The 25,253-nt window shown below is 46.3% G+C and overlaps 3 protein-coding genes across 10 annotated transcripts in view; 1 reads left to right on the forward strand and 2 right to left on the reverse strand.

Moving 5' to 3' along the window:
• The window catches only part of PLPPR1 (phospholipid phosphatase related 1), a 179,806-nt gene extending 176,486 nt beyond the window's left edge, over positions 1-3,320 (forward strand). For all 4 annotated transcript variants that reach the window (XM_073345698.1, XM_073345701.1, XM_073345697.1 and 1 more), the window contains one exon: positions 1,739-3,320. In XM_073345698.1, coding sequence (XP_073201799.1) covers positions 1,739-1,771 — 33 coding nt within the window. In that variant the 3' untranslated portion in view covers positions 1,772-3,320. The remainder of the gene's footprint in view (positions 1-1,738) is intronic.
• BAAT (bile acid-CoA:amino acid N-acyltransferase) lies at positions 1,464-23,018 on the reverse strand. Of its 5 annotated transcripts, none has more exons than XM_073345693.1 (5): positions 22,931-23,014; positions 13,481-13,569; positions 11,495-11,992; positions 6,270-6,472; positions 1,464-4,810 (listed from the first exon to the last, which is right to left on the reverse strand). In XM_073345693.1, the coding sequence occupies exons 3-5, from the start codon at positions 11,955-11,957 to the stop codon at positions 4,214-4,216; spliced, it is 1,263 nt and encodes a 420-aa protein (XP_073201794.1). In that variant the 5' UTR covers positions 11,958-11,992; positions 13,481-13,569; positions 22,931-23,014; the 3' UTR covers positions 1,464-4,213. The 5 variants fall into 5 exon arrangements, with proteins under 5 accessions (XP_073201794.1, XP_073201792.1, XP_073201793.1 ...); XM_073345691.1 differs by lacking the exon at positions 22,931-23,014 and adding an exon at positions 13,780-14,164; XM_073345692.1 differs by lacking the exon at positions 22,931-23,014 and adding an exon at positions 13,780-14,164 and having other exon boundaries at positions 13,443-13,569.
• MRPL50 (mitochondrial ribosomal protein L50) lies at positions 19,846-23,071 on the reverse strand. The gene is made up of 2 exons (XM_073345703.1): positions 22,931-23,071; positions 19,846-21,358 (listed from the first exon to the last, which is right to left on the reverse strand). Exons 1-2 carry the CDS (start codon positions 23,014-23,016, stop codon positions 20,968-20,970), a joined length of 477 nt encoding a protein of 158 aa, XP_073201804.1. The 5' UTR covers positions 23,017-23,071; the 3' UTR covers positions 19,846-20,967.
• Between the last annotated feature and the right edge of the window lie 2,182 nt (positions 23,072-25,253).

A 25,253-nucleotide genomic window follows, 5' to 3' on the forward strand; every position in this document is an offset into this window, starting at 1 on the left:
AGCCCTCACACCTCCTCTTCATGGGCCATTGGGATGCTCAGCATCCTCTGTAATAATAATAACCAGCAAACCGTTCTCTAACTCAGCAGCAGAAAAACAGAAACTTCCTACATGTTTGCAACCGAGTAATCCAGGATGAGCAGTGGGACATTTTCTTCTCATTTACATTGAGGCTACCCTTTTCACGTCCATTGTTTGTACAGTGCAACCAAGAAGACTTTGCCCCCAGTAATCAGGCTGCCTGATATAAGAGGTTTTTGCTTCAAAATATACCTGTTGTGCCCTACCTATTTTTCCTGGTAAAGAAACGCTAGTACTTTAAGAGAATGGCACTGCATTCTGCAGAAATGAAATTATGTATAGATATTACAGATGTTCAGCAAATGAGGGATTTTCCTCAGGGAAATTTTGACTTTTTGTCAAAAAACTGAAGACCAACCTGGCAAGCATACTCAGTGTATATAGAAATATTAGTGCTTTGTCTTTTCAGATACAGATAAATATCTGCGGCTTTTTGATATATGAGGCATAAATAAAGAAGGCCAAAGTCTACCTTCTAGGTGTGAGAACTGCCGAAAGGCCTGATCGAAAGCCCAATGAAGCCAGCAAGAGTCTCCATTTACTTCAGTGGGCTCTGGATCAGGCTGTAAAAACACATACACTGAGTAGGCCCAGAGTGAGGTTTTACTCTATGGTTTACCATGTGAGTGGTTACCTATTGGACTAATTCTACAAATATGGGAAAGGGATCCACCCCCAGCTGCACAGGTTTCTGCAGATGGCCCCACTTCATTTTCCTTTGCACCTCCCAAGTACCATAGTTATGGAATGGCCCTACCAAACGGATGCCCCATCCCCTCAAAGCAGCACGGTGAGGTGCAGGATACTGGCAGCCAAGGAGGTTATGTCTACCTTGGGTGGTAGTATTATTACCCTGGCTGTGTCTGCACAATATGCACCTCTCCATCGCTTGATCTTTTTGTTGGATTGTTGCTGGCTGTGCATTGCTATGCTAGATTTATTCCACCTCTATGCATGTGTAAGCTCTACATTATATTTCCTTGCCCCCTGACATGAATTCGCCTAGCACTACAGGATCATCAAGCTGGGCAGGACCCAACATGCCCCCTTTTACCCATTTCCCCCCATATGCACAGTTTGCATGGACAGCTGGACCATTTTCTGCAGAACTCTGCATGCATGAGGACAGAATTGTTAGACAACATTTGCATCCAGTGCATCTTGAGTCACTCTCCTTTGTAGCTGCATGGCACCTGTCCATGGATAGAGCTTAGTCCAGTCCATAAGGAAGGGAGAACTCTCCCTGGGGTTGCATTTATAACTGAAGTCCCCTGAGATTCCAAATTAGGAATATGACTGGCACCAAGATTCTCAAGAGCCACCAGTGAGTGTGGGTGGCTCAATTCTGCAGTGCCCAATTTGGGGCCTGATTTTCAAGGGGTGGGGAGAAGGGTGCTCAACACTTTGAGAACCAGGCCCCTTTAAGGTGTCCCAAGTTAGGCACCCAAAATCACTAGTTTCTCTTGGAAATCTTGGCCCGGGTTAAGAATCAGCAATGATCCCTCTGCTGTGATCTTTTCTTTTTAAGCTCTTAGAGATTGAGGGACTATTTCCCGATGAGTCAGTATACAGATTCTTCCCCTCCCTTTCAAATATCTCGACACCCTAATCAAACTGTATTGAAAGCTTTCCTGTGTTTGCATTTTCCTCTCTGTAGAATCACTCTGCCTCTATGACTGAAGTAACCTGAGCTGGAAGATGGCAAGAGAAGTTATTTTTTATTACCCTTCAGTACAATGCTCCAAGACACACAGTTACTAAATGTCCAACAGTGACAACCAGTATTATGTTATGTCTAGTTAGAGGCTGATGTTTTGTACATTTTTTGTATGAGGAAGTGATGTAGCTTGCCCGGATTTTTTTGTCAGCTTTAATATATTTATGCCAGAATTTAAAAACAAAACACAAACAAACAAAAAGAACCCAACCTCTTTTCTTGTTTAAAGTGTGCACTGAGGAACTACATCTATGGACTTGTTGATGTTGTTATGTGATATTTGTACACAGACTTTTCCTTTTTTGTTTTATATACATTGAAATAAAATAATTATAATAATTCACTTTTACCTTTTGTTATCATAGGAAACACTTCAAACAAAGGGACAGATTCTGACCTCAGGAATCTTAGTGTAAATCTGTATTAGCTGCATAAAGATACTTCAGATTTGGCTGAGATCAGGAATCTAGCCCAAAGGGTACTGACAAATAATACACCCTCAGGCTCTGATTCAACAAGTTACTTAAGCATGTACTTATCTTTAAGTATGGGAATAATCCAATTGAAACTGATGGGACAACTCATGTGCTTGAAGTTAGGAAGGGCTTTAGAATCTTGCTGTATCAGGGCCTGATTGAGCTGGGGCAGGAGGAAGATTGTGCTAGTTCTTAGAAAATAACTAAAATAATAGGGTCAGTGTTTGTAATTGATTTTTGTGAGAATAAGTTGGTCACTTTAAAAAATGCTCGACTATTCTGCAACGACGACCCACGGTACTCCAATTGACAATAGCATTGGTGCAGGGCCCAGTTCCACCCTCGGATATACGCACACAACTCCTGCTTGAGGTAAGGTGTGCACATTTAAGGGCAGAAATAGGGCCATATGGGCTTGAGGGCATTACTGTGGATTTGCCCCAGATTTTTCTTAGGTGGGAGTGTCCATGTTTCATAACTGCATTATAGTGTCCTAACATGAACCTTGCACTTAATCGGTGTCCTTTGTTACACTGGTGCAAATGAAAAGCAAAATCACTAAAGTCAAGGGAGTTACTTGGGATTTGGACTGGTGTGACCAAGAGGTCAATTTGGCCCTGATGATCTCCATGGGGTCTAGCATGCTGTTTCATTCCGAGCCTCCAATGAGCCATAAGAATAAACAGCACAGGCCATAATAGCTGAGTCTGCACTTTTTGTAAATCATATTGTCCAGAGTTTTTAACAAACCTGCTCTTCTACAGTTTGCACAGTATTGTTAGAAATAAACTAAGGGGACCCTCTTTACAACAAACAGAACCAGAGCAATAGTTTCACTTTGTGGCTTTTATTTGTTCTTCAGGTTTTCCTGCCTCTCGTTTTTCTAGCATGGTGATAACTGATGTATAGCCCTTTTAAGGAATAGAGCCTCTCTCTGTACTTTCACTGGAATGTTTACCTGACTCTTCCAAGTTGGTGCTTCTTGGCTTTTTTGTATATTTTTTTCCCAAAACCGATGGAAAAAAAAAATCACAAAAAAACTTGCATCCAGGGTTCTGTCATTTGTTTTTTGAAGAAATGCTGGGATGGTTCTTTGTGTCTTGCCTTATACGTGATTCTTCTGGCTTGCTATTGTCTTGGGAATCTACTTTTTGCCTTGGGAGTGGCAGAATGTAGACATGGGATTGGTCTTAGGGTTCCTGAGCGACCCCCGATGGAACTACTGATAGGTCTCAGGTTTCCACACTTGGGCCTTGAGCCAAAGCCCAGTGAAATCTGCTCTCTGCAATAGCAGCTCAGCCATTTTCAAACACCAATAGAAAGGAGATGAGAAAGAACCGTGTTTCTGTCAGCTGGGTGAGGTAGATCCAAAGTGTGCAGGTCTGCCTCTTACAGGTTCTACCCCACTACAGCTGAAAACAGATCAGTGAGAATAGTTCTACCATTGATTCCCTGGCATGGATGAAGGGAGACTTTTTTTAAGAACCGTCCTGTCCAGGTTATTAGAGAGACAAGTTGGGTGAGGTAATATCTTTTATTGGACCAACTTCTGTTGGTGAGAGAGACGAGCTTCCACAGAGCTCTTCTTCACGTCTGGGAAAGGATCTCCGAGTATCCCAGCTGACTAGAAGATGGAACCATTGTTTCACATATGTAGTTAGCACATATTCTAAGGGACCATTCAAGGTAGAGTGCATGTGTATAGACGCTAACTACTTACGCTAAAAACAATCTGTTACCCCCTGCTGTGTCACTGGGAGTACCTTTCCCAGACCTGAAGAAGAGCTCTGTGTGGCGTGAAACCTAGTCTGTCTCACCAACAGAAGTTGGGCCACTAAAACATATCACCTCACCAACAGAAGTTGGGCCAGTAAAACATATCACCTCACCCACCTTGTCTCCCTAATATCCTGGGACCAACACGGCTACATCCCTGTTTTCAGAGCTTGCTGTTTCCTGTTGGGCACAGGTGGTGCCAAAGGAATTTTTGGATCTCTCTCCAAAAATGTTCCTGTGCTGCGGCGTGGGGTTGAGCTTCACCTCCCCACATCACGGGAAAGACGAAAAAGGGGCTCCTTGAGCTGTGGCAGAACGGGGACCCCGGGGGCTCTATCAGGTGCCCAGCGCCTGGATAAGACAGCAGGGTGCAGTTCTTTCGCCCATGTCTCCTCATCCTCTCCATCACTTCCTCAGCATATGCTTTGCTGTCATAGTTCTGGTCGCTCTCTCCCACGACGAGGAGGATCTGACCCTGAGCCTTTTCAACAGGGATGATGCTACCTTGATTTGCCTCCGCTTGAGTGTCCCCAAAGACACTGGAGAGAGAGAGCAGCCCCGCGGGTGTGAGCCGCACACACTCAGGTCTGTAAGGTATTGGGCTGATGTGGAGATCACGGTAGTGCAGCGCAGTCCCGTGAATGGCACTGGTCCCGTTAATGCAAACTGCGGCTGTGATCTGTGGTAGGAACGTTGCCATCGCCAGTGCAATCTCAGCGCCTTTGCAGATTGCAACTACACCAACTCCTGCCCCTCCCACCTGAAAACACACCATAAAGAAATACATTAAACATTAAACTAATGTCCAGCCTTTGTGTGTTTATTCTGCCTTTTAATGATTCCTGTTCTCTGATCAAGTGGCACAACAGTGACAGTCTTATCTAAGCATATTTAGTGTGGCCATCACGAAGATATCTGGACCTTCACTAGTAGGTCAAGATAACATAAGCATCCAACTGACATAAGTCTGAAAGATGGATATTCACCATTGCACCTTAAATTATGCAAGGCAAACACCAAGGCTGCAAATGCGGACTGTATTTGCACATGGCCAGTTAGATGTATGTAAATATTCAGCTTGCTACGTGCAGTTGTGCAATTAAATTAAATGTGCAGTTGTAAGTATTAACGGCAAATGTCCATCTTGCTATCTCCATCTCCAGAACTATGTATCCACTTCCCATATTTTCCAGTTTAAATGTGGCTGTCACAATTACCTTGGAAATTCTCTCTCTGTCTCCCTACCACCACCATCACCAGCTCTGCTTTTTTAAAAAAAAACCCAACTTTGATTCCATACATGCTTGTTGATAGCTGGGTAGACATTTGAGATAGCAGGCAGGGGCTTGACCTCGTGATGTTAACCCTGCTGAGCAATATGAGCGAAGAGAATGGGGTTGCACCACTAGACGTGTCATCCTTCGGAAGAAGTTTCGATGAGGTTCCGTCTCGTCCATCCCCATCGAAATCCCATTGCATTCCCCCCCCCCAAAAAAATGTTCAATAAAAACCCTGGTGTCTCGACCCTATTGCCTTGCTCAATAACAAGTTATAGTGCCTAACGCTCAGTGAGACTCAAAATGATCGGACATGTTCCTCTTTGAACGCAGAGCTAGTTTTCCTACAGACCCAACAGGACCCATTCTGTGGAGCAGAGAAGACTGAGATCTAGTCAGAAGGCCAAAGATAATTTGAAGTCTGGAGCAGCTCTGAGCAAACTCAACAGGAGGAGAATAAAACTTGCAGTTGGTCATCTTTGTCTTCCCCAGGTGTGACAGCGGGGAAGAATACCCCGTTCATGGAGGGGATTGCAGGGAGTTGCAATATGGCTCAGGCAGTAATTCAAGATATGTCTACACTGCAAAAAAATGGTGTGTTTTTAACTCAGCTTAGCTAACCAACATTAACTAACTTGGGTTAAAATAGCAGTGACGACACAGCAATTCAGCTTTCGACTCAAGTTAGTAGCTCAAGTTAAAGATTATATGGGAGAATGGGGGTGAACTCGAGTTGCTAACCTGAGTTAAAAGCCACATTGCTGTGTCCTCCTTGCTCTTCTAACCTGGGTCAGCTAACCCAAGTTAAGAAAACACTGTTTTTTGCAGGGTACTTATATCCTTAGACACACAAGCTACACCCTATGGAGGTTTGTTGGCTTTCTTCAGCAGTGGTTGCATTAGGGAGAAACGATATAGAACTTATCTGTGAGCAGAAAATACCTTTGGATGTCCCAAGAGTATGTTGGCAGCTTCCTCAAAATATTCCAGATCCACCACATCTAGACACCTGGGCAGGTCTTCATACGCAAAGTAAGCTAAGGCCAGTGCAGCAAAGCCACGACTGGCAAGGAGGCTGGCTCGGAATTCAGTGAGTCCACCCACACCACCAAACATGTCAATCAGCCCTGGAAAAGGACCTTCCCCTGAGGAGAACAAGGAAGAGAAAATGAGTGAAAACCAGAGACATGAACAAGGAAAGGAAAGCATAGACTCACAGAATCATAGAAGATTGGGGTTGGAAGAGACCTCAGGAGGCCATCTGGTCTAATCCCCTGCTCAAAGCAGGACCAACACCAACTAAATCATCCCAGCCAGGGCTTTGTCAAGCCAGGCCTTAAAAACCTCTAAGGATGGATATTCCACCACCTCCCTAGGTAACCCTTTCCAGTGCTTGACCACCCTCCTAGTGAAATAGTGTTTCCTAATATCCAACCTAGACCTCCCTGACTGCAACTTGAGACCATTTCTCCTTGTTCTGTCATCTGCCATTACTGGGAACAGACTAGCTCCATCCCCTTTAGAACCCCCCTTCAGGCAGTTGAAGGCTGCTATCAAATCCCCTCTCACTCTTCTCTTCTGCAGACTAAATGAGCCCAGTTCCTTCAGCCTCTCCTCAATAAGTCATGTACCCCAGCCCCCTAATCATTTGCCTTGCCCTCTGCTGGACTCTGTCCGATTTGTCCACATCCTTTCTGTAGTGGGAGTCCAAAACTGGACACTATACTCCAAATGTGGCCTCACCAGTGCCAAATAGAAGGGAATAATCACTTCCCTCGATCTGCTGGCAATGCTCCTACTAAAGCAGCCCAATATGCTGTTAGCCATCTTGGTAACAAGGGCACACTGTTGAGAAGCTGAATATGAGTCATCCACTGTAATCCCCAGGTCCTTTTCTGCAGAACTGCCAGTCAGTCCACAGCCTGTACCAGCGCATGGGATTCTTCCGTCCTAAGTGCAGGACTCTGCACTTGTCCTTGTTGAACCTCATCAGATTTCTTTTGGCCCAATCCTCCAATTTGTTTAGGTCACTCTGGACCCTATCCCTAACCTCTAGCATATCTACATCTCCCCACAGCTTAGTGTCATCTGCGAATTTGCTGAGGGTGCAATCCATCCCGTCATCCAGATCATTAATGAAGGTTTTGAACAAAACCGGCCCCAGGACCGACCCCTGGGTCACTCCGCTTGATACCGGCTGCCAACTAGACATTGAGCCGTTGATCACTACCCGTTGAGCCTGACGATCTAGCCAGGTTTCTATCCATCTTATAGTCCATTCATCCAATCCATACTTCTTTAACTTGCTGGCAAGAATACTGTGGGAGACCGTATTTGCTAAAGTCAGGTTATATCATGTTCACCGCTTTCCCCATATTCACGGAGCTACTTATCTCATCATAGAAGGCTATCAGGTTGATCAGCCATGACTTGCCCTTGGTGAATCCAAGTTGACTGTTCCTGATAACCTTCCTCTCCTCCAAGTGCTTCAAAATGAATTCCTTGAGCACCTGCTCCATGATTTTTCCAGGGACTGAGATGAGGCTCACCGGTCTGTAGTTCCCTGGATTCTCCTTCTTCCCTTTTTTAAAGATGGGCACTATATTTGCCTTTTTCCAATCATCCAGGACCTCCCCCATCGCACGAGTTTTCAAAGATAATGGCCAATGGCCCTGCAATCACATCAGCCAAGTCCCTCAGCACCCTCGGATGCATTAGATCCGGATGCATGGATTGTGCATGTCCAGCTTTTCTAAATAGTCCTTAATCTGTCCTTTCACCAGTGAGGGTTACTCACTTCCTCCCCATTCTGTGCTGCCCAGTGCAGCAGTCTGGGAGCTGACCTTGTCTGTGAAGACCGAGGCAAAAAAAGGATTGAGTACTTCAGCTTTTTTCACATCATCTGTCACTAGGTTGCCTCCCCCATTCAGTGAGGGTCCCACACTTTCCCTGACCACCTTCTTGTTGCTAACATACCTGTAGAAACCCTTCTTGTTACCCTTCACATCCCTTCCTAGCTGCAACTCCAATTGTGTTTTGGCCTTCCTGATTACACCCCTGCATACTTAAGCAATATTTATATTCTCCTCCCTAGTCATCTGTCCACGTTTCCACTTCTTGTAAACTTCCTTTTTTGTGTTTAAGCTCACCAAAGATTTCTCTGTTAAGCCAAGCTGGTTGCCTGCCACATTTGCTATTCTTTCTGCCCTCAATAAGGCTTCTTTAAAATATAGCCAGCTCTCCTGGGCTCCTTTCCCCCTCATATTAGGCTCTCAGGGGATTCTGCCCATCAATTCCCTGAGGGAGTGAAAGTCTGCTTTTCTGAAGTCCAGGGTCTGTATTCTGCTGCTCTCCTTCTTTCCTTTTGTCAGGATCTTGAACTCAATCATTTCATGGTCACTGCTGCCCAGGTTGCCACCCACTTCTACTTCCCCTACCAATTCTTCCCTTTTTGTGAGCAGCAGGTCAAGAGGAGCATGGCCCCTGGTTGGTTCCTCCAGCACTTGCGTCAGGAAGTTGTCCCCAGTACTCTCCAAAAACTTCCTGGATGGTCTGGGCACTGCTGTATTGCTCTCCCAGCAGATGTCAGGGTGATTGAAGTCCCCCATGAGAACCGGGGTCTGTGATGTGGAAACTTCTGTTAGTTGTTCAAATAAAGCCTCATCTACCTCATTCTCCTGGTTTGGTGGTCTATAGCAGATGCCCACCACGTTGCTCCACCTCTAAACTTAACCCAAAGACTCTCAACAGGATTTTCTCCAGTTTCATACTGGAGCTCTGAGCAATCATACTGCTCTCTTACTTACAGTGCAACTCCTCCACCCTTTCTCCCCCGCCTGTCCTTCCTGAACAGTTTATACCCATCCATGACAGTGCTCCAGTCATGTGAGTTACCCCACCAAGTCTCTGTTATTCCAATCACATCATAGTTCCTTGACTGTTCCAGGACTTCCAGTTCTTCCTGCTTGTTTCCCAGGCTTCTTGCGTTCGTGTACAGGCACCTAAGATAGCTAGCCGATTGCCCTACTTTCTCAGTGGAGATGAGGAGGCCCTCCCCCTCGCACCCTCCTCCTTTTATTCCCTCCCGGAATCCCACTTCCCCAGTTACCTCTGGGCTTAGGTCTCATCCCGCAGCGAACCTAGTTTAAAGCCCTTCTCACTAGGTTAGCAAGCCTGCCTGCGAAGATGCTCTTCCCTCTCTTTGTTAGGTGGATCCCATCTCTTCGTACCAATCCTTCTTCCTGGAACAGCATCCCATGGTCGAAGAATTCAAAGCCCTCTCTCAAACACCACCTGTGCAACCACGCATTTATTTCCACAATTCGATGGTCCCTACCTGGGCCTTTCCTTCAACAGGGAGGATGGACGAGAACACGACTTGCACGATGAGAACACGATTCAGTGTCAAAATGGCTAGAACTGGAATTGTTGTCACTAGCTAACAGCGCCACTGAACCCAGCCTTTCCCATTCTTACCTCTCATAGCCCACTCCTGGGAGCAGAGCAGAATTCTGGTATCTGCCTTTCTACTTTCAGATGAATCGACTAGAACCCTAGGACAACAGCCCCACAACTGCTGTGACGTGGAGCCCAGCCAAGATGGTGTGACCTGAAGAGCCCTTTTATCCTGACTGGCACAGGGTGCACAGTGATATGTAAAAATAAATCTCAGCAAGTCTGACATATGTGCTACCGACAACACAAAGTTGTCAGAATAGTTATCTAACCAGTGTGTTGTAAGGCATCCTATGAAAACTGGTGACGTACTGGTCATGGATATCACTGCATGATGTATGTATGGTTAACGTGTAGAGCTATATCAGTATGCTGGAAATGTGTTACCAAAACATGTTTAGACCAAGCAATCCAAGTCGGGCTGATAACCAGGATTGTGCTAGACAAAGGTACCTGGATTTGCCAGTCCTGGGTCAAGCTTTGTAAGCCAGAGACAATGAAAGTATATTTGCATTTAAAGTAAACAAAGCAATCGGTCCAACAGAGCCAACTAAGTGATGTGATAACAATACCTCATCTTGTCAATACACTCCCACACTAGGTACTAGACAAAGCCCCAAACACATCGTTAGAAACTGTCCCTGCCCCAAAGAGGCTACAGTCTAAAAAGTAGATTAACCCTCTCAGCTGGTTATACACCCTAGGGAGGGATGGGGCTGTGCAGAAGTGGAAATTGGGGAAACCACTGAGGAAGAGTCTGAACTTGATTTCTCTAGTTATGTGGAAAGGACTTGCCCACCTGAAATGTTTGAAGATAGACCTTTGAAAGAGAAGAGCCTTAACTGGATTCCTGGGCTCCAGGAATAGCCTATAGACCTATTTCTAATTTTAGACCACAAAATGAATAATGACCCTTTACAGAGCCCCCTCATGCAGCTGGATGACTGTGCACTTTACAACCACCCCATCCCTCTGCTCACCACACATTCACACACACAGATAGGCATGTGCAAACAGATCGTTGTTTTTCCACGTGAACAGTGTAACCGCCTTGGGATCTCCAGTTTGTACACAGAGAGCTCGGTTACTAAGATGAAGAAAGCTCTGCCTGGCTGTTCACAAGAATTGGGGCTTATACCTTACGTAGAAAGACGAGGCAGATGAGAAGGAGGTGGAGGACAGAAAAGAGAAGATAGAGATACCAGAAAGGAATGGAATTGGGTGAAAAAAGCAAGGAAAATTTGAATACTCATGAATGAATTTTTTTGAATGAATGTGCTTTGCTCTGTGTGTGTTTGTGTTTGCGTTTTACTCGCAGGAATGTTTGTGGAAACAGCAAATGGCAAGCCAATGCTGGAAGAGCGTCACTGAGAGTAAGTCAGAACTCATCAATCTGAGTATTCTCAATGGAAACCGAATCCTGAAAGTCATGCTCATCCAGTCATAAAGCAAAATCACCACCACGTGACCCATTGATCCAATCATAACTAACCAACGCAGCTGAGATTTTTTACACCCATGACAAACTGCTGGGGACAATCTTTAGGCCAGGAATTAGTCACAGAAATTATCTGGCAAACAAATACATTGGAGAAGATTGCAATCAGTTGGCAAACCATTCGTGAACAGAAAAAGTAAGCTTTGCTGAATCAAGACCTTATTTAGGACTCATTCACCCAGTTCTAGAACCAAGGAGACGGGGATTCTCTCACCTGGAGGGAGGAAGAGGGCTCCACGGACTCTGCTGCCCCTGATCTGGACCCGTTGTACTCCAGGTGCCACGTACCACCGCTCCACAGTCTGGCTGGCTGCAGGCTGATTGTGGGGTGAGGAAAGCATGTGATATGAGTTGAACACGTCCAGGCGGACCCGGAAGGGACTCTGCATCACATCCCGCTTCATCAGCCTATGGAACAGCTTTTCCGGCTTCAGGAACTGAAACAGACCCATGGGCTGCACACCAGTGTAATCCCCTCCAGTGGCAGCAGCCCGCTCCAGGTCCACCTCACCAGCCTTATCTGACCAGTAGAATGCTTTGGAGCAGAAGAGCACCCCTTTCTCATCGGTCAGAGAGGCTTGGAGGGTCACCAGCTGGGAGGGGGGCAAGCCAGAGACCTGGATTTTCAGTGGTTCATCAGCAAGGGCTATCTTCGGGGTGACTGTGAGCCTGATCATTGCTAAAGCAGGGGCTGCCGGTAGCCCTCAGGTACCTGGGAAACAAGTAGAGATGAAAGGAATACCAAACGGTTAAACTACAGTGTGCTGAAATAGGAGGTAGGCAGGCATGGAAGATTCCTATTAAGTCAGGCCATCCAGCCCATTGCCTGGTAATACTTCGTCTTGCTCACAGCAAATGCAATCACAATGGCGTGAACACTTGTGCACCGTGAGCAGCATTTGTGCATGTGGCTATGTGGTGCACTAGGAGGTTTCAGCGGCAGTCACCAAGGTATCACTGAATCAAAGGTCTGAGTGGAGCTCACGGTTCAGAGAAACTCGTGAAAAAACCATCGAACAGCTCGATTGATTGTGGGGCTTAGGATTTCTGGATGCCACAGGGATTGCTGATCACAGAACAAGGGGCTCGTCTGCTAGTTCCCTGCTTGGAATAGTTTTTACTGCAACCTCCACACCCAGTTAAGATGTAAATAGCAATGTGCTAGAGGTACAAGGACCACATTTCTCCGGGTTTGAGGAAGAACATGCTGAGATCCCACTGAGTAGAGCCAACTTTTGTTTGAAACTTGTTCCTCTTTTCTTTCAGTATGTTACAGCACCCCAGATAATTCAGGGACTGGTGCTCTGTAAATACCTAAAACAGAGGGAGTTAGAGGCCAGGCTCATCTTTAGCTGAAACTGAGGGTTTCTGAATTATGGGGCCTTAGAGGAAAGGTTTGAGAGCTGATTATTTTCCAGAACTAAGCAGAGTGATCCTATGAAAGCCTGTATCGGCTAAGGCACTTATTTGGTGCCCAAAGTGCTCAACTTTATTTGTGTCAACTGGTTGTCTCTGCTTTTTCTATTGTATTAGTTATTGAGGGCCCCTCGACAGTGAGAGCTGGGTATGAAGTACAGCTCTCTGGGCAGAAATAGTGGTAATGTTTTGTACTTCAGTAGCACCTTCCATGCCAGGACCTCAAAGCATTTGACAAGCATTCATGCGAGCATCTGTGACACAGTTAGCCTCAGCACTCCTGCAAGACAGAGAACTATTTCTGTAGAGCTGTTCACTTTAGTACTAGAGGTGCTGGTTCCAAAGCACCATCTTTGTGTGTTCATCCTCCAGGGCATCCTCTGCCAGAATGCACGGCCACGTGTTAGAAACAATTGCTCATTTTCCAAATCCACATATAGGAAAAAAATCAGTATGTCCAGTTCTACAGTGTGACTTACATTTCCCGCACAGAGCACTCACGTGACATGCCTAAAGCCACACAACAAGTCAGGATCAGAGCCAGGACTACTTCCAAGCTGCCCTGACTCCTAAATCTATTCTTGGTATGCGTGAGGCCACTTGTTTTGGGAATGTGGGACTTTGCCCTTACCTAATGACCCCTTGGTTATACACAGGACATTCTCCCTTAATTATTTCCTAACAGACACACTCACAAAGACATTCCCTGAGTACATTGCTGATTCCACAGAGGCTCACACACCTACCCTCAGTCCCTACAGGTTCACAAGACTACCTCTCTCACCAATCACAATAAGCTCCTGTCGCAGTGTCTTTCACCTCCTTTCTCTTCCCCTCTCCTGGCTTGAGATGCAACAAAGGGAGATTAGCCTCCTGCAAATTTAAGAACAGATTTTTACACATATTTAGCCACCTGAAGATGCAAATATCACTGAAATCAAGGGGAGTTAGGCACCCAGTGAGCTTCTCAAAAGCACCTAAGTGCCTGGCTGCAGTTTGAGGTGGGCACGTAGCTTTTAACATCTAGCCCTTAGCACCCCAGTGCTCAGCAGTTTTGCACAAGCCTTTGAGGCCAGTTCTTACCTGCGCCCTCTAGGCTTCACAAGCCTGACTCCTCTGTTCCCAAGTCCGATCCTGTCTCATTGCAAATCAGCCCCAGTCAGTTTACCCATAGCTTCCTGCAGGGCTACTGTGAAAACACCATTGAGAGGAAGACCTTTGCCCCGAGAAATCTTAGTTTGGCTGGATTATGCAGTAAACGACTGCTCGTTAAAAGGGGAGAGGCTGGCCAGACCAATAGATTCAATCTCCTCCCCTTTCTTCCCAGGCTCCCAGCCTGTCTCTTGTCTCCTTCCCTCCGCATCTCTTTCCTAAGCCGTCCCCTTTTCCCTCCCTGATCTTCCTGTCCTGTCCCCTCCTGTGAGAAGGAAGAGTCAGGAGAGAGAGAGGAGGTATCAGAGTGGTAGCCATGTTAGTCTGTATCAGCAAAAACAAGAGGAGTCCTTGTGGCACCTTAGAGACTAGCAAATTTATTTGGGCATAAACTTTCGTGGGCTGAAACCCACTTCATCAGAAAAGAGGAGGAGGATTTCAGGGCAAGGCCAAGGAAAAGCACTAGGAAGCGGATTGGAGAGGTGAGCTCTGTAACCCTTTCCTTGCTGCCTGGATGTAAGTCACCCTGAGTCTCTTTTGTGTGCTCTGTGGATGGAACATCACCATTCAGATTGCCACTAAAACTGGTTTAATTTGATTCAGCACTGCCAAGAGAGTGCTTCACAAGCAGGGTGGAGTGACTTAAATCAACCAGGTAAATCACTGAGCGGAAAGCCTTGAGTTAAATCACTGATTTGAATCAACTGTTCCATTTGTAAAAAGAAAAGGAGTACTTGTGGCACATTAGAGACTAACCAATTTATTGGAGCATGAGCTTTCGTGAGCTACAGCTCACTTCGTCGGATGCATACTGTGGAAACTACAGAAGACATTATATACACAGAGACCATGAAACAATACCTCCTCCCACTCCACTCTCCTGCTGGTAATAGCTTATCTAAAGTGATCACTCTCCTTACAATGTGTATGATAATCAAGTTGGGCCATTTCCAGCACAAATCCAGGTTTTCTCACCCTCCGCACCCCCCCCCCCCCACACACAAACTCACTCTCCTGCTGGTAATAGCCCATCCAAAGTGACCACTCTCTTTACAATGTGTATGATAATCAAGGTGGGCCATTTCCAGCACAAATCCAGGTTTTCTCACCCCCCCCTTTTGGGGGGGGGGGTCAGAAAACCTGGATTTGTGCTGGAAATGGCCCACCTTGATTATCATGCACATTGTAGGGAGAGTGGTCACTTTGGATGAACTATTACCAGCAGGAGAGTGAGTTTGTGTGTGTATGGAGGTGGGGGGTGAGAAAACCTGGATTTGTGCGGAAATGGCCCACCTTGATTATCATGCGCATTGTAGGGAGAGTGGTCACTTTGGATAAGCTATTACCAGCAGGAGAGTGAGTTTGTGTGTGTGGTTTTTGGAAAAAAAAAAAGGGAGGGGGGGTGAGAAAACCTGGATTTGTGCTGGAAATGGCCCACCTTGATTATCATACATTTATTTAAGTCATTATGTAGCTTAGTATTTTCAGATGCCTATTGTGCATTTTTAGTATTTTAGAAACTGATATATGGAGTCATGAGTATTCATAATTTGAGAACTGAGTCCATCAGAGCTCAGGTAGGGAGAAGTTAGAAAGTAGGAGTATTAGACCACGCCACTGGGCTCAGGGGAGGCACCTGAGAGATACATGATGGTATTGAGGCCAAGTCCCGAGGCTTGTGATGACTTTGCCAGTCTCTTGCATTTTTAGCAAAGTCCCTGGGTCCCCCACAGGATCAAGTCCTTAATACAGGACATAACCTATTGTGCCATATTTATAAAGCTTGACCATAAAAGTTAGATATTTGCCCCCTGATTCTTTCATTATATAGAAAAGCAGCCTTTAGCTCAAAATTCTTGATAGAGGCTCATGGATTCAGCATATTTTAATTTAAATGTTTTAAGAGATTATAGTAAATTTTGGCCTTACTCTATTTTATATTAAATTCAGATCTCATTTTAAACAGATTTTTTTAAACAAAAGAAAAACTTGTAATTTAAATAACATCCAATTGAAATTTAAAAAAAAAAAAATCCCCAAAAATATTTTTCCAGCTGTTCAGAAAAGACCAGCAGTTATCTACCTATTATATTGGCACCTTTGACCATGTTAGCTGAACATCAAAAAGAGTGCATGTGTGCTTCTCTCCATCCGTCCAGAAGGGATAACATAGTGGGCAAATATTAGGTTTGAAATATTTCAACTCCCTCAAAACAAATGTTCAGATTTCAAAAGAGTCAACTCAGTCCGTCATCCTGTCAAGGGCTGGATTTAGGGGCAGGTGACCCAGGGTGCCGGGCTTGAGGGGTGCCTGGCCTGGGGTGCTGTTTTTGTTGTTAGCGACAAAAGGGAAAACAGAATGTTTGAAGGAAAATATTTCAGGTGGTCCATACATGGATTCATGTTTCACTAACCTCCTGGAATGTTTCTGTAAGCTTAGAGGAAATGAATTGGCCAGTCTTTAGATCTCTCTGATGCTGTGCTTCATTTTGCGGGGAAAAGGCGAGAAAAATGACTTTCTGAACTAACGGACGAGGGTTAACATTCTAAGGCTGTCACCTAGTGTAACACTATTTAATAGTGGTCCATACAATGTTGGTGCACAGTTTAATTTCTTGATGTTAGTACATATCAGTTATTCTTACAATTAAAAAGTTTCCATAAGCTTAGAGGAAACTAATTTTTTTATTTGCTTATATATGGCATGAATAAATACAGATTTACAGATCCTAGTGTAAATTTATCATCTTATAGCATCTTATATCAAATTTATCATCTTATATCACAGGGATCAATCATGCATGCAAGACATGCATCAAAGTCATGAAATGGGCTACAAATGCAATAAAAAATAAGGTATTCAAAAGTTTAACAAATGGAGGGAGGGGGCGCTGAAGACACTCCTTGCCTATGGCGCCATTTGGTCTAGGGCCAGCCCTGATTCTGCCGAGGTAGATCATTGAACTCCATACAGTTTACCATCCATGGATCTTTAGGACAAAGACCCTCAGGTAACTTGGTTCAAAAACCAGGTTCTGTCACTTAGTATAAACATTAAAGATCCCCAGTGCTTTCTGTGAAATTTTGACTTTGGGCGGGTATCTTTTTGTCAAAAGGAAATTCAAAGTTAGTCAAAAGGAAATTTTTGTCAAAAGGAAATTTGAATTAATTTGCAAATTGGATACTATTAATTTAGGCTTAAATAGAGACTGGGAGTGGCTAAGTCATTATGCAAGGTAGCCTATTTCCCCTTATTTTTTCCTACAACCCCCCCCCCCCCCCGACGTTCTGGTTAAACTTGGATTTATGCTGGAAATGGCCCACCTTGATTATCATACACATTGTAAGGAGAGTGGTCAATTTGGATGAACTATTACCAGCAGGAGAGTGAGTTTGTGTGTGTGTTGGGGGGGCGGGGTGAGAAAAACCCACGAAAGCTTATGGTCAAATAAATTGGTTAGTCTCTAAGGTGCCACAAGTACTCCTTTTCTTTTTGCGAATACAGACTAACACGGCTGTTACTCTGAAACCTATCTTTTTGTCGTCACTTCTCCTACACCTGCTATTCCACACATGCCACCTGCCTGCTCCCTTTCACCTCCCCTATGGCTCAATTGCAACAGTGAAGCCATTCTTATAGATACATAGTTTATTATGTACTTTGGGCTCCTTGAAATTAGGGCACTCCATAAATATATGAGAAACCCTATAGGATTTGGTCATTCTCCATTCCAATCCTTTTTGCAAGGTACTTGCAAACTTGACTCACCAGAAACCACTAACAAGACTCCAGTATTTAGAACATCTTTATTACACAGAAATAATGTAAATTTAATAGGCAGCAGGTTTAAAACAAACAAAAGGAAGTATTTTTTTTCACACAATGCAGAGTCAACCTGTGGAACTCCTTGCCAGAGGATTTTGTGAAGGCCAAGACTGTAACAGGGTTCAAAAAAGAACTAGATACATTCATGGAGGATAGGTCCATCAATGGCTATTAGCCAGGATGGACAGGGATGGTGTCCCTAGCCTCTGTTTGCCAGAAGCTGGGAATGGGTGACAGGGGATGGATCACTTGATTACCTGTTCTGTTCATTCCCTCTGGGGCACCTGGCATTGGCCACTGTCAGAAGACAGGATACTGGGCTAGATGGACCTTTGGTTTGACCCAGTATGGCCGTTCTTATGTAAATTGTTTAGAAACACTCACCATGTTCTGTGTTTTAGATGCTGCTAGTGCAGCAGGCTGTATATAGCTAAGACTGTAGTTAGTAAACAGAGTTATTAAGGACCCAACAATGCCTCTGTGGTTTCTTCATCTTATTGGAGCTATAGAACTTATTCTGAGGGAGTTCTATGGCCTGTGTTATAGAGGAGTCAGAGTAGATGATCACAATGCTCCCTTCTAGCCTTGGAATCTATGAATCAGCCCTCAACCATTGCCTGCCTCCCACAATTATGGACAGATTTATATATTTTGGGTTTGCTACATTGCCTCTATTTACACACACTATGCTAGGTGCTGATATGAAAGGTATTTGCATTACAAATGAAGATCTTTCATAGTTTAGGTGAGGATAGTTTAGTTGGGGTTGGTCCTTGTTTGAGCAAAGGGTTGGTCTAGATGACCTCCCGAGATCTCTTCCAACTCTAATCTTCTATGATGCGTTTACAATTCCTAACTTGTAGTATGACATGGGTATCTCCAGAAGTGTGCTTGTGCTGAGTCAACTCTTCTAAATGTGATGCAGTGTATACCCTGTCCTGGCTCAGAAAGGGTTAACGTGGACCTTAGTGGGACCTGGAGGTGGGCCAGGCCTAATTAATGATGAAGCCGAGCTGGGAAGGAGCTGGGTGGTGCTATAAACAGAGGAAGTTTGGAACAGAAGGGGCTATAGGGAGAAACTCTGCAATCATTTTCCCTAGGGCAGGCAGTGAAGAGGCTTGGAGGGAATGAGAAGGCTCTTGCACTGTGAGGAGAAAGCCCAGGGAAAGGCTTTGTAGGAAGGATAGCAGCAATGAGTCTGGTGAAGTGAACCTTGACTGCCTGCCCTAGGGTCCCTGGATTAGAACCCAGTGTAGAAGGCAGGCCTGGGTTCACCTGATAAGGTGGTGTGAAGCCTCTAAGGTGACATGGACTACTGGATACCCTGAGAAAACAGTGAATGGACTACTGGGCTCTGAATTGATAGTGGCAGACTGGCTGGAGGGATCACACATTTGTTTGTTAGACTTCCTATTATCCTAGAAGGGGCAAGACTAAATGTGACCTGACTAGAGAGCGGAGGTACAAGAAGAGGGAGACCAGTGCAAGAACCAGAGTGATTGTCAGCATAAGGTGCTAGAGGAGGAGAGCCTGTTATGCCATGCCCAGTCACAAAGGGATGCACCTATGGTGAGTTAACTTCTACACACCTCTCCCAGCCCACCCATATACATAGCTACCAGAAGTAGCACTGTTTCTACTAAAGCGTCATCCAAAACAATTAAAAGAATCGCTGTGAGGCAAAGCTAGAACTCCTCTGGACTGGGAAGGGAAGAGGCACTTGGGAGTATGAGTTCCCTAGTAACTTTTTGGGAATTGTGATAAAGTGATGGCTATGAAATTTGTTGATTAAAGCAGCAAAATAACCTTTGTAATAGGAATCCGCAATTGAAAAGGAAAGCTGCTCACTGTACTTCAAAACTGACACAACCTATGTTTGCACTCAAGTAAAAATAAATCCTAGAGCAGGAGTGCCACATGTAGATGATGAAAAGGTCTGCTGAGCAATACAATCCAAGCAGTTCTATGCCTGCTCCACAATGCTGCATTATCTGTTAATACAAGTTACTGTAAATGCCTCCTACCCAAAGGGATCCACCCAGGCTCACCATGTGTGATGGTGTAGATACATTCATCCTCCCCCAGACCCACGCTCACACATACCCACAGATGACCACTCTTGCATTTAAACTTGTCTGTGAAAGACAGAAGTCACACATAATCAACACCAGTACATTTCCACACCTTGTCATTTATTTTACATCTCCTTACAAAATGTTTCTATTTTTGTTTCATACATCGTTGATGGGTATGTATATCAAATCACCACCATCTACTCTTGCGGACTAACTATTGGAGATGCACTTACGCTGTGTGGTAAGGAAAACTTCTGAATAGAGTGAACACTGTAATAAGCAACTGCTGAGGGGACCAGAACTCAGTTTCCTAGCATATGGTGGGAGTCCTTAACTAGGAAATGTAATCGCGATACTGAATCTTGGTGATACCTGAAAATGTTTACTTAAGACCATGGTTGTTTTGAGTTAGGCTGGAGCTCATTGTCTAAAAGCAACCAGTTCAGTTTGTTTTGGTACATCCACATAGCAGTTTCTTCAAGAGCAGCCAATTTGTAATCTAAACACCCAACATCTAATGGATTTACAGACTGTGCATCTGGAATTGCTTTTGATTGTACTATTGCTGATAGGACCTACATTTCCACCCCATCCAGAGAAGGCTGACTGTTACAAGATACACTGGAGAAAAGGAGAGGGTGACTTTTTCCCCACCCCTCCTCCACAATCTGCTAGCTCCAGCACACATGAATAAGTCTGACAGATTCCCTCAGTATCAGTCTCTCTCTACATCATATATATGCAAGGTCACAAAGCCGCATTATGCAATACAGATTCCAGTAATGAAGTTTACAGTGGTGCAAGGATCAGTGCCCTCTGTTTATCCTCAATCTCTATTACTTGTAGGGTACGTCTACACAGCAAAAGAGACCTACAGCTCTGAGTCTGAGCCTCCTAGTATAAGCCAGAGTCAGTTGACACAGGCTCTGAAACTCGATGCTAGTTTTGTTTGTTTTTACAGTTGTATGTACCCTTAAATAAGGAGCATGGCCTGGAATAGAGGGGATACAAACGTTGTTCTCTTTACTGACCACGCTGTCACTGACGCATCATAACAAAAGCATGGTTTTTTTTTTTTTTTTGAAGCAGTAAGCAGTGTCCTTTAAATCTGAAGATATTTAAATGAACTCCCAATGGAGTATATGATGCGTAGACCATCACCATGATGAATCTCACCTAGACATCATCCCAGAAGTCATCCCTCTTCTCTGGCATGACTCAGTATTCCCACATAATCTTTAGGTTTGAGGGCAGCTCTGCAGTGCATAGCTCATCAAATTTTGAGGCATCTTTGACCTGTGTGCTGTAGAAAGCTAAGACATCCCCAGCAGTGCACATCTGGTGGAGTTGTGAATTGGGGACCGCATGGCCTAGTTCTGCAGCCAATTGTGCCAGCAGGTGATACTTTAACTTGCTTTCTTTTAGTGAAGCCTTTTGCCAGTCCTCAGAGAGTGAGGGTCCAAAAATTTCCCTGACATGAGACTCAAGACGACTCTGGAGATCCTCTGGGGGAAGGTACTTCCTACTGCGTGGTGGGGGACACACCAGGATGGGTGGTTCTTTCACTAGTACAGCTGTTTCAACCTCCTCTGGTTCTTTCACCTTCTTCCTGTTAATCAGAAGGAAGTATTTTAAATCTCCCAGTGGCTATTGAATTGAGTGTCCTTTTCCATTTAGGTTAGATTCCCCTCCTCCCCTGATTCACACTCATTTTTGGTTTCGCTACCACAATTTGATAGCGCTTACATATGCCAGCACTGAAGACAGAGCAAGCTGTTTCCTTCACTAATTTGCATACACACTCAATACAAACATTAGCACTCTGAGCCTAGTCCCAGCTTTTTCCAGAAAGCCCACCTTCAATAATATTCACGGAGCAAGTGCCCCTGCACTTTCACAGCATCTCTGTGAAGCCTCAGACTGAGGTGCTCACAATGACTGAACAAAGGTTTATGGTACTTTAGTGGCACACCTGCAGCGGGGTATTGTGCTAATGTAGCAGCTGTCGGGTAGCCGGGCCCTGGCGGCATGTCTACGCTGCCCTTGGAGTCTGTGTCGCTGAGGGCCTGTCTACACTACGCAGCTTTTAGCGACAAGGCTGTGCCAACACAGCCTTGTCGCTAAAAGCCAGCGTGTGTAAACGCTCTGTCGGTATTTTGTCGGCACTTCTGCAGACAAAATACTTCCAGTCCCACAAGCGGCGTTAGCTCTGTCAGCAGGAGACAAGGCAGTGTTCACACTGCCATTTGCTTCAGCAAAATTTGTCCTTCCCAAGGGGACTTTTTAAAGTACCCATGAAAGAAACAAGCTTTGTCCACAACGTCGCAGTGTAGACAAGCCCTAAGTCTACAGGACAAGCCAGGCAGATACGAGCTCTCCGCGAGCTCAGCTGCTGTGGCGCGGGCAGTGTTAGTAGGGCTACGCGGTGCCCAGGGCCGGCTCTAGGCCCCAGCAAAACAAGCAGGTGTTCGGGGCGGCACATTTCTAGGGGCGGGATTCCGGCGCTGGCCAGGCCGCCCCTCGAAATGTGGCCCCGCCGCCCCAGCTCGCCTCCGCCTGCTCCCCTGAGCGCGCCGCCGCCGCTCCGCTTCTCCCCCCTCCCTCCCTCCCTCCCTCCCAGGCTTGCTGGGCAGGAAACAGCGGTTTGGCGGCAAGCCTGGGAGGGAGGGGGGAGAAGCCGAGAGGAGGCGCTCCGCCTGCTCCCCTGAACGCGCTCCTCTCCCTGGCGGGAGCGGCGGTGAGCGAGGGCAGGGGGTTGCGGGGGTGGGGGAAATGCGGCACGCCCGGGGGAGGAGGTGGGGGAGGGGGTGGGAAGCGGTGGAGTTGGGGCAGAGCCGGGAACGGGGGGGGGGAAAGAGAGACGGCCAAAAATTTTTTTTTTTGCTTGGGGAAGCAACAATCCTAGAGCCGGCCCTGGCCCTGCCCACTCGCTACCCGCCGCTGCCAGGCGAGCCCGGGCTGGGGAGGCGAGGAAGCTCGCGACAGCTGGCGGCGAGCTCGAGCAGGGGCCAACCGCCGGCGTGCCGCGCGGCCCCAGCCCGCGGGGGGCGGGGCTGAAGGCTAGAACGAGGCTAGCGCGGCTCGGGCCGGCGGCGCGGCGGGCACTCGAACCCCAGCCCCAAGCCGCCGTCCCTCCCCACTCCGGGCCCGGCCCCGCACCGGGCGCCTCCCTCGCGGTTACCTCAGGCCTCCCCACAATGCCCTGCGCGGCGGGACCCCCAGACGCAGCCGCCTCCAGGCGCGCACGAGCCCACGGGCGGTAGCCATCTTGGAAGGGCCGCAGAAAGACTGCCCCCGCCCCCGGACGTAAGGCCCGTGGCACGACGGGAGAGGTCGGACTGTTTCCGGGAGCGCGCGTTGCCTCACGGGAAGGGGAGTCATGGGCTGTTTCGGTCACGTGGGCGAGGCACGGCGCCGCGGGGCGCTCTGGGGGATGTAGTTCGCCGCGGAGCGGCGCGCGGCTGCGGCCTCCGGGGGCTCGTGCCCTGGGTGGAGCTGAGCGGGGTGAGGCCCGGAGGATGCGGGAAGGGTCTGCAGCTGCCGGGGCGCTTGTTGCCATAGCAACCGGGATGGGGCCTCCTCCGTGCCCGTGGGGAGCTGCTGGTGGTGGCCCAGCTGGGGCGGGGGAGCGGCGGCTCCGTGTCACGCCGGGCCCCTGATCTTATGTTGAGTGTTGTGACTTTTTTTTTTTTAAATGCTTTTCATAAAGCCCAGGTCTTGATCCAGAGCCGTGATTATGTGGGAATCTCAGCTTTCGCGGGGACCGGGGGCTTAAAGTAAGTTTCTAGCCCTCATGGGTGCGGAGGAAAGCTGGAGAGCGTGTCCCGGTGCAGCCTGAAGACTCAACAAGAGCCCAACGTGTACTTTTCAGATCTCCGTTTTTTTAGGCCTGTCTCGTCATTGGGGCCTGACTCGCGGTTTTTGAACGATGACAGTGACAAAACTGAGCTGCTGCGAAAGCTGCAAGCCTGAGATGGTTGCATCAGCCATGCCTTGGTTCACGGGTATTGGTGTGGTGCATGTGCTCACTTGCATCATTAAATCCCTTTGTTCAGCCTCCTGACTCAGCAATGCATTCGGTTAACAAGCCCCTACTTGGGGTACCTAGAATAGAGCCGGCAGGCAATGAGGATGGTGCATTACACATCACCACATACTGCAGGGGGCTGACTCCAGCCCACCATTCCTTCTTGGCTGGGCTGCCCAGCAGAGGAGCAGCCGTTGAAACAGTTGCAGCATTCACTTTTGAATGGCAGAGGTGTTTTTCAATCTTGGGAACTTTTTGCAGAGAAATGTAATCTTTTAGGGGAAGAAAGGTACTGTTATATTGCACACAACCGTGAGTTACATAGGGTGACTTGACCAAAAGCACCCCATAGTCACACCCTATGCGCTATTGTAATGATCTTTGTACAAAGATACCTTGTGAGGTATCATTTGAAAACTAATAACTTGCTGGTCAATAATGTCTTGGTGCAATGTGTGTAGCAGCATTATATGGGACATTAAGAAATCCCCCTGTATGATGTTAGCACACATTCAAAACCACACAGCCATGCCTAGGCAAAGGTTGTTAAACAGGTCTATCCTAAACAGAGGAATGTGTGTTTTACCTCAGTTTATATATAAATAGTAAAGTGGGGCCTCAAGATAGCAGGGAGAGGAATTGACAGAAGATGAAGCAAATTTGCATTTCTGCAAACACAGGTGGGAAGAAAGGTGCCTCCTTCACCACCCTATTCCATATTGTGTCCTTTATTGTTTGAATAATCTTTGCTTTGAGGGGAATCTTCAGAATAACCTAGTTCATGGGTTCACTAGACTATAAAAGAAAGGAGCAGAGAACCCCTAGTGATCGCTCTCTTTCACCTAAGAAAACAAAGGCACCAATATTGTTGGGCCTTGGGGAGAGATCCTTACCAAGGAAAGGGTCAGTCACCATCGTACTGGAAGACTGGGTGAGAGAGGCGATCTTGAACAAAGCCTTGCTAGATTAAGTTTTAGACTTGTAGATGTGTATTTTCACTTTTATTTGCTTATAACCATTTCTAACTTTATCTGTCATACTTGAATTCACTTAAAATCGTATCTTCTTTTGTTAATAAACCTGTTTTCTTTTTTTAAAATCTAAACCAATCCAATGCTGAGTTTAGACTGAATTGTTCGGTAACTCCAGTTAAAGTAGCAAACTGTTGAATATTGACTCTTTACAGGAGCAATCAACCTTTAGTATTGGAACTGTTCACGAAAGGGCTGGACAGTGCAGAACACCTGATTTTGGAAAATTTGGAACTGGGAGTGTGTTGGGGTCACCCTGCAAGTAGTAACCAAGTCTGGTGAAAGCCAGAGTGTGACTGATGTTTTGCTAACAGGCTGTCGGGGTCAGAGCTGCTGGACCAGGGCTGTGGCTGGATACAGACCCTCAGGGTGTAACCTGCATGGTGGTAGACTGTGAGCAGCTCAGGTTGGGAAATACAACTGCAAAGCATTGTGAGGCATCCAGG

This window comes from Lepidochelys kempii, chromosome 5, assembly GCF_965140265.1.
Source record: "Lepidochelys kempii isolate rLepKem1 chromosome 5, rLepKem1.hap2, whole genome shotgun sequence".
In the NCBI taxonomy this organism is placed as follows: Eukaryota; Metazoa; Chordata; order Testudines; family Cheloniidae; genus Lepidochelys; species Lepidochelys kempii.

Coding starts and splice junctions, on each gene's coding strand:
- BAAT (XM_073345695.1), bottom strand. CDS start 11,957: ATGATCAGGCTCACAGTCACCCCGAAGATAGCCCTTGCTGATGAACCA. Junction 6,473..11,494: donor AGCCCTCTTCCTCCCTCCAG/GTGAGAGAATCC, acceptor TGTTCTCCTCAG/GGGAAGGTCCTTTTCCAGGG. Junction 4,811..6,269: donor TACTCTTGGGACATCCAAAG/GTATTTTCTGCT, acceptor GTGTGTTTTCAG/GTGGGAGGGGCAGGAGTTGG.
- MRPL50 (XM_073345703.1), bottom strand. CDS start 23,016: ATGGCTACCGCCCGTGGGCTCGTGCGCGCCTGGAGGCGGCTGCGTCTG. Junction 21,359..22,930: donor GCATTGTGGGGAGGCCTGAG/GTAACCGCGAGG, acceptor TCTGATTAACAG/GAAGAAGGTGAAAGAACCAG.